General features: G+C 39.7%; 1 protein-coding gene across 1 annotated transcript in view; it reads left to right on the top strand.

Moving 5' to 3' along the window:
* Nucleotides 1-13,274, top strand: part of LOC140229524 (uncharacterized) — a 153,999-nt gene that overhangs the window by 126,725 nt on the left and 14,000 nt on the right. Inside the window, 12 exon segments of the mRNA XM_072309772.1 lie at nucleotides 702-867; nucleotides 1,466-1,584; nucleotides 3,060-3,166; nucleotides 4,438-4,603; nucleotides 5,282-5,392; nucleotides 6,064-6,211; nucleotides 7,674-7,786; nucleotides 8,980-9,198; nucleotides 9,964-10,059; nucleotides 10,612-10,854; nucleotides 12,102-12,281; nucleotides 12,635-12,754. Coding sequence (XP_072165873.1) covers nucleotides 702-867; nucleotides 1,466-1,584; nucleotides 3,060-3,166; nucleotides 4,438-4,603; nucleotides 5,282-5,392; nucleotides 6,064-6,211; nucleotides 7,674-7,786; nucleotides 8,980-9,198; nucleotides 9,964-10,059; nucleotides 10,612-10,854; nucleotides 12,102-12,281; nucleotides 12,635-12,754 — 1,788 coding nt within the window.

Here is a 13,274-nt window from a genome sequence, read left to right as displayed (position 1 = left end):
GTGTGAATGAGAGGGTGGTATGAATGAGATGGTAATGCCAAGGAGATTGTAGTGTGAAGGATATACTGCTGTGAAAGAGAAGATGATGTGAATGAGAGTATGGTGTTAAGGAGATGGTATTGTGAATGAAAGGATGGTGTAAGGGTGAGCATGTTGTGAAGGAGGATGGTGTGAAGGACAGGGTGGTGTTAAGAGAAGGGTGGTGTGAAGGACAGGGTGGTGTTAAGAGAATGGTGGTGTGAAGGGGAGGGTGGTGTGAAGGACAGGCTGGTGTTAAGAGAAGGAGAGGATGGTGTGAAGGATATTGTAGTATGAAGGAGAGGACAGTGTGAAGGAGATTGTAGTGTGAATGAGAGGGTGGTGTGAAGGCAATGATACAGTCTGTAGTGTGAAGGAGAATATGGGTGTAAGGAGAACATGTTGTGAAGGACAGGGTGGTGTTAAGAGAAGGGTGGTGTGAAGGAGAGGATGATTTTAAGGATGAGATGATGTGAAAGACTGAGCAGTGGACAAATGGAATCATGATGGAATATAAAGTGGATATGGAAGAAAATGTGCTGTTGAATTCAAGAAAAAGAAAATATGGAGAATGAGATAGGGAGAAAGATTTAGTGTGAGAGAAAATACTCTCTTTGGTAAATGAGAGTAATCTCATATTGATCAACAGAGAAATATAAAAGAATAATCTCCATTTCCCTCAGGTTGGAGCGGCCAGCAGCATTATCAACCGCAATATCGCACATGGCCAAAATCTGGCAGTGAACGTCAACCAACACCAGACTTACATACCACCAGGGCAGCCTGGAGGGAAGACCACCGTCAACCTGTTGCAGGCTGCAGCACCGGACTCCAGACCACAGACGGCTGGTAGGCAGCACCCCTCTTTCTGCCAGAGATTCCTGAACGTTAATGGATCATTGTGAAAGTGTATAACAGCACTAAGTGTTTGCACAGATGCAAAGATATGCATTATTGAATAATGTGGAGTCTCTATGTAAGATTTGGTATACAATGTATGTAATCATTGTAGCTTGTCGAGCTGCTTTTAATGACCTGAATTGCTGCTAGCCTCCTGTTAATAGCAATGTGAATAAAGTTTCAAACTTGATGAGATCAGTCTCAAAATGGCAGTTAGTTTGAACAGACTCAATACCAGTATTAAAAGACAAGAAGTGAAGAGTTTGAATGTAAAAGCCAATAAATACCATTTTCATATCTTTTTAAAAGTAAGGTCATCATCAAATAGAGGAGTATTTAATGTTTTTAATGATATATACAAGACAACAAAGAGTTTAGAAGTTATATGACTCTTATTTTGATTATAATCTTTGTTTTTCAGCAACATCAATCTCAAATATCTGAAGTTTACAAAATGAATGTATCACATTTTTGCATTTAAACACTCCAAGTGGTATTCATGAAGATCTTACCAATATTTCTCTGCCACGCTATTCCTCCCATGAAGCGGTGAGCTCCCACGACATCAGGAGCAAGCTGGTTGTCCAGGACACGCTCACCTCCCTGACGGACGACAAGAAGACGGAGATGGCCAAGACCCTGGTGGAGAGACAGACCCTGGAGTGTGTCCAGCTTGAGGAGGAGCTGAGAGCAGATGAGATCAAAGCTGTCAGCGAAGTCATCAAGGTTGGTATCTGGAGGACTACATTGTACATGGCACTAACAGGTGTAGTCCAGAGGAAGGTGGAGATGAGGATGATGATGATGGTGATGGTGGTGCTGGTGCGAGATGATGGTGATGGTGGTGCTGGTGCGAGATGATGGTGATGATGATGATGATGATGATGATGACAAAGGTATATAAAGTGTAAATGATCATTTTAATGATGTTGATGATAATGGTTTCTGTGGTAGTGCCCGTGGTGGTAATGATGATAATGCTGATGATATTGAAGATGCTGATAATTGTGAAAATGGTGATGATTATTGTAGTAATGATGATGATGATGATGATGGTGATGATAATAATGATGATGATAGTGAAGCTGATGATTATTGTGATGATGGTCATGATGCTAGTGATGATGATGGTGGTGATGACAGTAATGATGATAATGATGAGAAAAGTGATGCTGGAGTTAATGATGATAATGATGATGGTGGTGATGATGATGACAATGATGTTGATAATGGTGCTGATGGGACTGAGACTGTAGGTAATGTTGATAAAGTTTATATACATGTATGAATAATCATGTACAAAGATACAAAGTACAATGTAAATGCTCAGAAAAGATGAATTATAGCCTATCTGTTCATAAAATTCATGTTGCATTTTCTTTTCCCACCTAGTCTCATGAGGAGAAGAAGGAGAAGACCATCAAGGAGATGAAGGAAGAGTTGAGAGCCAAACTGAAGGAGGCCAAGACGGAACAAGACAAAGAAAAACTCATCGAGGCTTTCGTGCTGCAGGTACAGGCTCCAGTGACACTCAAATGTCAAGTGCTTCAGTGGGAAGGATATGTTTGGGGTGAAACAGTAGAAGTTGGGAGGAGTTTCAGATTGTTATGTTTTCATTCTTGATTGAAGCTGGAGAGTGTTGCTCCGTTCTTCAGTAACAATTAGCAGTTGTTAGTCACGGTGGCAGCAGCTGAAATGCTTGTGACTGATTGGTTTCATTCCACCCTGTTGCTAGGGTAACTGCAAAAACGAAACAAAAGTAAAATGTTGTAACTTTCATTGGCTGTGGAATGAAGTAGTGCATTGGTGTCTATCATGAAAACATGTGGCAAAAAAAAGTTCCCTAGTTGGTCTTTGTTACATATGTACTTGATGTACATGTTTTGCACATATACATGTACATCAAGTCTTGTACATGTATAATGCTTGCACAGACTCAGATCTGTCACTGATATGCTTTGTGAAACCACTCTAGGATAGCATCTGTTGGTATATAATCAAATTTCACTGAGAGATTTTTTTGGGAGTCACAGCTATATCGCTAAATACTATCTCAGAATTTCATAGAAGAAAGGAATCAGTCTTATTAGGTGTTTCCACTAATATAATCCACTGTATTTGTCTTCACCTTGACTCGGCAGTCATCCAAGGCTTCGGCAAACATCGAGGCTGAGAAGCAGAAGCAGCTGGACTCGCTGCGCAAGAAACTGAGTGAGAAGAGAGCAAGAAAGAAGAAGGAACTTCACAAGTAAGTCCCGGATCCCTTGGTGTTACATGTAGATGGTTCCACTGTACATCATGCATTCTTTCGTGAATGTACTTGTAGTCCTGAAAAGAACCTTAATCTGGATGTTTCAGTAAGCATGCTCTTCCCATCTTCAGGACGGTAAGAACATGCTAACCATCCATATTCTCCTGAGGATAGAAAGAACATGCTCACAAAAAATGTGTTTGAGGATGTCCCTTGTAGGACTGCACTCACATCAAAGAAAGAATACATGGTGTGCCATAAAAAGCCATCTACCACCAAACCTTCCACCAATATGGAGACCCTCAAAGAATGCATCCTGCAACCCCCATTTTTATCAAGTCACATTAGGTTTCTTGAGTGATTATTTTGATTATTGTAATTTGATGACTGACCTGACATTTGAACAGTGCTGGTGGTGAACGACAAAGCTGCATCATAACTCTACTTGCCTGCAGCCTTTGGAAGCTCTAGATAAGAGTCAGTTAATAAACTTGACCATCATCTGTGTAGTGCCATGCCAGCACAAACTGAAAGATTTAATGGTGCAGTAGCATCACTTGTTTGCTAAAATGGAAATGGGGGTACAGGTATTAAAAAGATGGACACACTTTATCAAGTTGCACAAACATATTGAGTTTATCCGTTCAGTTATTTGACCACCATTCCTTCCTATGAAAGGATTTGTATACATGCATGAGGCGACTTGCAGTGTTTCTACAGGGTGCTACATATTAAGCACTTGCCCGATTGCCCTGGGCAAGTAAAAATCAAATTTGGGCAACTGTTTTTGAACTTTTGAGAACAAATGCCTACTTGAATTGGGCAAGCAAAAAGTTTTGAAGCCACTTTTTTTTTTCCCACTTATTCCCCCCAACAAACCCACAAAGTCAACCATACAGAAGCCCAAAGTTAATGGCTGTTTAGTGATGCAATACACTTTGTATTCCATATCAGCAACTTTCCAACACTTACGTGAAGAAACCCCAATGCAGTGCACCGGCAACACTTGATATTAAAGACAGTTTGTTTCAAGCGTGCAAATCAACTGTTTATTCAAATGATTGTGTTTTATTAAGCCCTTGACTTACACATGATTTTCTGTATTATTTCATTATATTTCTGACTTTTTTGGGGGGCAAGATGTTCGGGCAAGTGTTTTGTAGCAAATTTGAAAATCTGCTTGCCCGACCTGGCAAGTGGTAAAATAGAGTTATGTAGTACCCTGTTTCTGTGCTGGATTACACTCTGTGCCATCTCGCCTTTTGCAGCAAACACCTTTCGGAAGCCAAGAAGGAAGGCCTGACCGAGGACATCGTCCCCGAGATGACGTGCGAAGACGAGGACGAGCAGGCCAAGCTCCGCCACCTCCTCATGCTGCAGCAGAACAAGCTGATCGCCGAGCTCCAGCAGTCTTACATGGAGGACGACTTGGAGGTGGGTGTTACTATGGCAACCAGACGTAAAGATGTGTATGTTGATGGTAGTGGAAGTGACAGTGATGATGATGATATAAAAGGCCTTTCTTAAAATGCAAGTAACATTGCATAAGTCAACCTCAATTGGACTATTAAAGGAAAACACATCAATTGTGGGCAAGGAGCGACTTCTGCTTGTACACTCAGGGCTAGAAATGTAAATTGGGAGTTCTCATTTTCATTGACTGAGCCAATTATTTGGCGTATGTGCCATTTGTGGAATTGACTGTATCTAAGAAGCTTTCTAGGAGGTTTTCTAGAGGTTTGAAAGTTCTTAGTCTTTTAAAATTGTTTCTCCATATGCATGCCAATGTAGCAAGTCCAACCAGATGTATTGTTTGGTGCCTAGCACGTTATTGTGAAAGTGAAAGTTTTTGCAGTGTTGAAATTTTTGTGCATTTTGCGCAGCCAGAAACTAGCACAAAAATAAAAGCATGCATATATTTTGCTTGCCATATGTTCCAGTAGTTGATGTCTTGATTCCACGGAATTGGAAGCACGCAAAAACTCATCTTGCCCAGCCGAGCGTGAAATTATCACTGGCGCGAAAATATTCACTTTTCTAGTAATTTTGATGTTTTTTGAGTAAAATAAAGACAAGATTGATGCAAGGTGCCCCTTTTTCGTGATTTTCTAGATGGAGGCCAAGAGGAAAGGAGGATTTGACGAAGACATGGAGGAGAGGATGAGACAATTCAACCTCACCAACCGACCCAAGATGGCTGCCATCGTCGATGACATGGCAACCGTAAGTTTGTCTTTGAGTGAACTTGAATGGCCCATGTTTGTGCATTTTATTCATTGCTGCACGTGTGATCCAAATGGAAACGAAACACAATTCCTTAAATGTTAGGAAAGCTCTTTATTGCAGATGAATTTAAAAGAATATGTTTTTAGTTAGTGTAAGAATTATTCATATCATGTTTGAAACCTATCTAATGACTAAGATACACTGTACATGAAGATACTTATCTATGAATGAAACAAGCAATCATAAAAATAGTACCATGTACTTGTACATTGTATTGAAGCCGGATGTTCATTAGCACAAAATCTGTTTTGTGAAGCTGGTGTTAATCCATGTACATCAATTTAGAATATACACAAACTGTACATGTACCCCTTACCAAATACATTTGCAATTATATTTAGAGATCATACCAAGAGATTATGAAAATATATTAATTGCTACCAAGCCTATACAGTAGTGTACTTCTGTACATAGTGGTATTAAAGCTACATGTACATTGTTCAAAGTACTTGTGATTCACTGTAATCCCATAAGTAGGGAATTTTGGAAGAGATCCATATATGTACATGTATCTTTCATTCTTTCATATGTAATGTGTATCTACGTGTATGCGGATTTTGTTATCATCATCCTGTAAATGCATATCATTTCCCAATTTCATTAATCAGAAATCAACAGCAAATGCTAGGACCAACTCCAACATGAAGGACAAGATGAGGTCGAGGATGAACAAGAGGCGAGCCAACAAGTCGGCCAAGGACATTCTGCCTGCGGGCGTTGACCCAGATAGCACCATTGCCTTGGAGTATCTTGCAGGTAACCGTGGCAACCTGATGCCGGGGATGCTGAGTGTGGTGATGATAGAGTGAAATTTGGTGACCACTGACAGTAGTTTGTTTATTAACCTGTCATGGATTATTCACACGTGTACTTGGGCAAGTGTCTTCTATGTAAAATCCATTTTATAGCAAAATCAGCCCATCCTCAACTGAACAAAGGTGGTAAAAAGGACTAAAGGGAATGGGGGGGGGGGGGGGAGCAGATCGTGATACAGGGATGTGCTGAATCACTTTGATGTGATGTCTTGTTGATGAACGTGATATTTGTATGATTGGAAATGATATGATAGGATAGGATATGAACTAGAAAAATCGTGGGGACTACATGATGCCTGCAGTGATGTCGGTGATGCTAAAGTGATGTCGGTGATGCTAAAGTGAAACTGACTGAATGCGAAAGATTATATCCTCTGTAGATGACATAGTGTGATTACGATAAAGTCAATACTTCTGCTGATAAAAAGAGCTAGTTGGTGATGAAGAGAAGAGGATCTCACTGAAGGTCATGATCTTAAGGGGATGGCTAGTAACCGATCAGTGGGAATCAGTGGGAATGCTGAGGGATGATTGTTCCAATCTTTGTGGGATTCATTTAAGAGTGCATTATATATCTACTGCTGTGTTAAAATTATTTGCTTCAGAACGGTCTCATATTCACGTAATGTGCAGATTGATGCCCCGTCACTGACCAGGCACGCTCACCTGAAAACATTAAACTGCACATTACCTGAATATGAGACCATTCTGAAGCAAATAATTTTCACCCAACAATAGATATATAATGTACTCTGAAATGAATCCCACAAGGATTGGAACAATCGTCCCTCAGCATTCCCATTGATTCCCACTGACCAGTTACTAGCCATCCCCTTTAAAGAAGTGTTGATGATCATGCTGTATGTATTTGACTCAGCTGATCTGAGGTCTAAGATTTCCTTCTGTTCTTTTCATGGCTAGATTTCTCCGTCTCATCGTCGTCTTTAATCTATTTCTTTTGGGGTGATATACATGTACATGTATATACACTATATGAAAATGGTTGTTTACATGTATTTTCATTCTTATGATACATAATCTCTATTAGTGATATTATTATTAGTGAGAACTATTTTTGTCATGATTGTTGTAATTTTTATTGTTAGTATTATTGTTATTGTTATTATTATGATTATTATTATTACAATTATTATTGTTGTTAGTATTATTATCATTATTATTTTTATAATAATAATAATAATAATAATAATAATAATAATAATAATAATAATAATAATAATAATAATAATAATTATTATTATTATTATTATTATTATTATTATTATTATTATTATTATTAATATTATTATTATTATTGTTATTATTATCATCATCATTATTATCTCTATTGCAATCATCATCATCATCATCATCATCATCGTTATGATTATTGTTAATCCCAGCTGATGCTGCCCAAGATGAAGCGGATGGTATCCGAGGCCTGAGTGCGGCCCTGGAGGTCATGTCCGACGTCACTAAGGAGGAGGAAATCAAGCAGGTTGAAGATGCCATCCAGGTAAGAAGTGGTCTTGGTCCAGGATTTTACCACCACAGTCCATTCTCTTTTCTTTCCCTCACACTCCTTTGACCATCTCAAACCCAATACACACTACTGTTATCTACTGTACAATTGATATTATTTAACCATTGCAGAGAAGAAAGTTACAATATGGTCCTGATGGGTTTTTATGCATTTATCTCAATGTACATGATTGCAGTCATTCCACATTTGTTCAAAAGCCATTCAGTGGGTTCTTAGTTTGCATAACATGTTATGTGATATACTTTCTTACATACAATAATTGTAATTGTTGCTTTTCATCTCGAAAATCGTTTTGTATTGTTTTCATCTTTGAAGTCAAATGGAATGTAGACTGTACTGTACATGTAAAATTGTTTAAAACATGGAAAACAAAAATAATAGATTTCAACAGAATACAGAAATACTGATTGAAGCCATTCATTTTATGATCTGCCATCTCTTTGTAGTGTTTACAGTGTACATGTACAAGTATGCAAGAAATTCACTTTTTTAAATTGTTACTTTTCTCAGAATAATGGCAATGTGGACTAAACATTGATAGGGTCCTTCAGAGCTGCCAACTAGTACTGATTTTCAGTAATTTCTACTGAAATTTGAGAAGAATACTGAAGGTTACAAGCAAATTACTGATTTTAAAAATTATTGTCTGTGATATATTCTATTACACTGTTAAGGATTACTGATTTTCACTCAAAAAAGGTGCAAATTACTGATTTTCTGCCATCAAAGTATTGAAAGTCTTTTACAAAAGTTGGCAGCTCTGGTCCTTTCTTGTGGATGCATCGCTGTAGTCTTCCATAATGTACATTCATTGTACTAATAATAGAGACTTCAATATATACAACTGTGACATCACATTGTCATGAACCAAAACATGCTAAAATGATGATCTGGCGTCCACTGCTGCATTGCTGATATCACCGTGTTTGATAAGGAATTGACACATTTAGGCAAATAGAGCAAGTCACAAAATTGTTAAGATTTTTAACCCATTGAAGATGAGTCTCGAGAATACTCAGGCGGGTGTCTGTGGAAAATGCGTGTTGTCGCAAAATCAGTCCATCATCAACAGGTCAAGTGTGGAGAAATGATATTCGTTACAAATGCATTAATCAAAAGTGTTACCTTTCCTATCATTGAATTATTGTTTTCCACTTTATTTTCAGCAAATTTTGGCCGATGAGGAGTTGACCCAGGATGAGAAGGACAAGCTGCTCGAGGAGTACCGGGAGATCAAGAGCTCCACCCAGCAACGGCTGGAGGACGAGCAGCAGAGCCAGCGGGAGCACCACATGGCCAAACTGGCCGCACGGAAACGGCTCCGGGAGGAGGTCCTTAAGGAGGAAGCCGTTGCTAGGGAACTGGAACATCTCAGCAAGCAACAGGTACACTGTAGCTCAAAAAGAAAAAGCCGAGTAGTTTACAAAGGAGTTCTCTTTTTCTTTGATACACTGTATACTACAAGAGAGTATTATATTATTTTATCATAAATATACTGCAAAGAGTGTTACATTTAATATGCACTGCAAAAGAATATTGTATGTGTTGCATACTTCAAAAGAATGTTCTACATGTATGTACTTAATAAACATTGCAAAAAGAATAAGTATGTACCATGTACTTAAAAAGAGTTTTGTATTATGTGCTCAAAGAAATACACTGAATATTAATTACTAGGTAGTTACAGGTGGTACCCCTCTGACAGACAAGTAGGTACAGGTGGTACCCCTCTAACAGACAAGTAGGTACAGGTGGTATCCCTCTAACTGTACAAGTAATGTTCCTCTGACAGAAAAGTAGGTACAGTGGTGCCCCTCTTACAGAAAAGTAGGTTCAGATGGTACCCCTCTGATAGAGGTGTAAGTACAAGGTGGTACCCCTCTGACATAGAGGTAGGTACAGTTGGTACCCCTCTGACATAGAGATAGGTACCGGTGGTACACCTGTGATGGAGGAAAAGGTGCAAATGGTACCCCTCTGACAGAGAAGTAGGTACGAGAGGTTCCACTTTGTACGGAGAAGTAAGTGCAGGATATACCTTTCTGCTATCTCTGGAATATCATGCATAGTTCCCACCTGTTGTTGGTTTCCCTGATACCATTATTGAGTTGATCCCTGGTTGACCTCCGGTGTCTTCCTTGTCGTGACAGGTTCTGAGAGGCACCGAGGAAGGAGGTGACGCCATCGCTGAGGTCCACAGCCGAGCCAACGATGACGACGCCAACTTCCAGAGGAAGAAACTACTTGTGAGTAACGGCAAAAAGACAAATTGAATTAATACATGTAATTAGTAGAGGAATTTGCCTTGAATTGATATAAGATACATACTCTGGGTGTTCTGTTTTAGTGTCTTGATAGTGAAATATACATTTTCATTATGGAATTTTGCAGTTTCAATGAAATATGGCTTTATGTGAAGAAATCATTTGTAATGCATCAATTGCCACTCTCTTTGTAAATAAAGATAGAATAAAAAAATAAATTTATCAAAGGATAGTGATGAAATTTTACTACTTCTACAGCATATTGGTATATAGACTGTAGATGATCACGCTCCTGCTTCTTTGGATATCAGCAGTGCTCCTGTACACAAAGGACACATTACATTTTATGATTTGGAATTCTTTTTTTTTAATCCTACCATTAAGTCTTCACAGCCCTGTAACCGTCAGTTGTTCAATAGGTGTACTTACTGTACAAGTTGAAGACAGGTTTGAGTAAACTGTAGCTATGTTCTTTCGAAAGAAGCTACCAATGAGAATGATAAACCAAAGTCTCTCGTTCTTTTCTTCCTGCAGGAGAACCAAGAGCACCGTCAGGAGGCCCTGGAGATCAGCCAGAAAGCGGAGCTCCGCTCCTCACTGCGAGAGCTGGACGCCGAGCAGGGCAAGATGGAGGAAGCCCTCGCGAGGCAGCTGGAGGCGCAGAAGGCGGAGATGGTGGAGAGGAAGGAGCAGGCCTTCCAGAAGGATCTCCTCCTGAAGGGGAAGCAGCTCTCCCAGGAGCAGTCCAAGGAGATGTTGGAGAAGCACCAGAAGGAGGTTGGTGACCCGGCGGGGTGCGGGTGTGGTCCATGGGAGGGGGCGGTGGTAGTGGAAGGGGGGATGCTAGTCAGAGAACTGGAGGAGTTCTACCTTGGATTCCATAAAAAGGGAAGGGATTGTTGTTACAGGACATGTAGGACCCTTATGAGTTTAATCCGTTTATTCATTCATTCATTCATTCATTCATTCATTCATTCATTCATTCATTCATTCATTCATCCATCCATCCATCCATCCATCCATCCATCCATCCATCCATCCAATTATCCATTCATTCATTCATCCGTCCATTCATCCGTCCATTCATCCAACCATTCATTCATCCATCTATTTGTCCATCTATCCATTCATTCATTCATCTATCCATTCATTCATTCATCCATCCATCCATCCATCAATCCATCCATTCATTCATTCCTCTTTATTGGTCTATGCCACACATAGAAATTTTGTTTCCGTTGACATTATTGTACCAAAATAATCATGACAATACAAACACATCTCACTTCACAATTACGTATCTCAGTTAAGGATAAAATGAACACAAACAACACCCTACAAATATATGGATGGGAGAGTGGGAAAGGTTGTTAGGTAGAGTGTCTAGTACTTCATCTTCATGGAAAAAGGGGGTTCATGAGTTGGGGTGCCTAGGAGCCAATGAAAGGAACTAGCAGTTGCGTATTCTCAAGCAGATAGGGGATGCCTTTGGAGTGTAAGGTGAGGATAATAATCAAGAGTAGGAGATGAAGTCTTACATAACACTGAAGGATGCTAGGACACGGATGGGAAGGACATATTCTGAGGTCTCTCTGAGTTCAATTGACACAAAGCTTGAGTGTGGTCATTCGTAGCATTAGTGGCTTCACCATTGGATTTATGGACGAGGGCACAGAAGCATGTGATGCTGAGATTTGGGCAGCAATGAATGGGATCATACGTAGAAGAACAAACAGGTCTTCAGTGTTATGTAATGTGAGCTATTAACCTGTTGAGGATGAGTCCCAAGTATACTCGGGCAGGTGTCTATGCGAAATGCGTGTTGTAGGAAAATAAGTCCATCCTCAACGGGTTAAATGTACATTATGGGAAACAAGGTGTGACTGTGTCACAGCTTTGCACAAAAAAAAAAAAAAAAATCTGAAAACTACGTAAATGGATGTGAACAAACTGATATTCATTACTCTCTTATGCCTGGTAAAGATATTAAGCACTGTTTTTTGTTGTCATCGTCTCCTGTGTAGATGGAGAATCTCTCCCGCTCCATGGATGAGGAGAAAGAAAGGCAGCGGGGGGCCATCGCCGCCCGCATCGCTGAGAGGAAGCGGCAGAAGGAGGAGAGCCTCAAGCAGACGCAGAACGCCGAGATGAAACAGGAGCTCCTCAAGCAGCGAGCCGAAAGGGACGAACTCGCCGACAAACAGGTACAGCACCAACTCTTACCACTGTACTACTATCAGGTAATATGTGTACGTACATGCACATGTACTGCATCTGATTTCCGGTTAACATAATATACATGTATTTTGTGCAAAAATTTTGTGGAAGAACATGGTGCCAATTTTGAAATGAGAAGGGTACAGCATGTCAACCTTCTGTAATTCCTGTGGACACAACCTCATATTTTGGTTGACAGTATGGTAAAGTTTCTTGCGCTGTTTTGCTGCATGATCAAAGATCTCCTTCAAATTTGCAACCATGAAGGATTTCAATGAGATTTCCACCAATTTTCTTTTTATTATGACAATTATTGTTTTATAATCAATTTTGCCTACAGCACAAGAATGTTGAGCGTGAAGCTCTCATCAACTCCCTGAATGCTGACAAGACCACCAAGGCAGAGAACGTCATCTTCCGAGTTCTTCGGCAGAGGCACATCAAGGAGCAGGTCCACCAGGTGAGGACATGGCTGTCACATGCTCATCACATGCACACCAAGGAAATATCACATGTACACCACAGAGATATCACATGCATACCAAGGAAACATCACATGCACACCAAAGATATATCACATGCACACCAAAGAAATATCACATGCACATCAAGGAGATATCACATGCTTACCAAGGAGATATCACATGCTTACTAATGAGATATCACATGACATACACCCAATCATCATATGACTCCATAAAAGCATGCTAACTGCATGCATGTGAAACAGAGAATACACGTTGAAATGTTGGTTCTAATTATTTAAGACAGACATTAAGAAAATCCAATTCATCACCCATCGGGTCTTATAAGTTTTCCCTGAAAGTGAATGATATTCATCAGGTACCTTTTTCTGTATGGAGAGTACTATAATTTTGTATTGCCACATTCAAAGAAGCAATAAGTACAATTCCTGATATTCACTCAGAGTGAAAGGCACACCAATGTTTATTCAATGTTATGAGAAAGAAATTGTGTGG

This window comes from Diadema setosum, chromosome 6 (assembly GCF_964275005.1).
Source record: "Diadema setosum chromosome 6, eeDiaSeto1, whole genome shotgun sequence".
NCBI classification, from domain to species: Eukaryota; Metazoa; Echinodermata; class Echinoidea; order Diadematoida; family Diadematidae; genus Diadema; species Diadema setosum.
The sequence above is the reverse complement of the archived record's forward strand: the minus strand, read 5'-3'. Positions and strand labels throughout refer to the sequence as shown.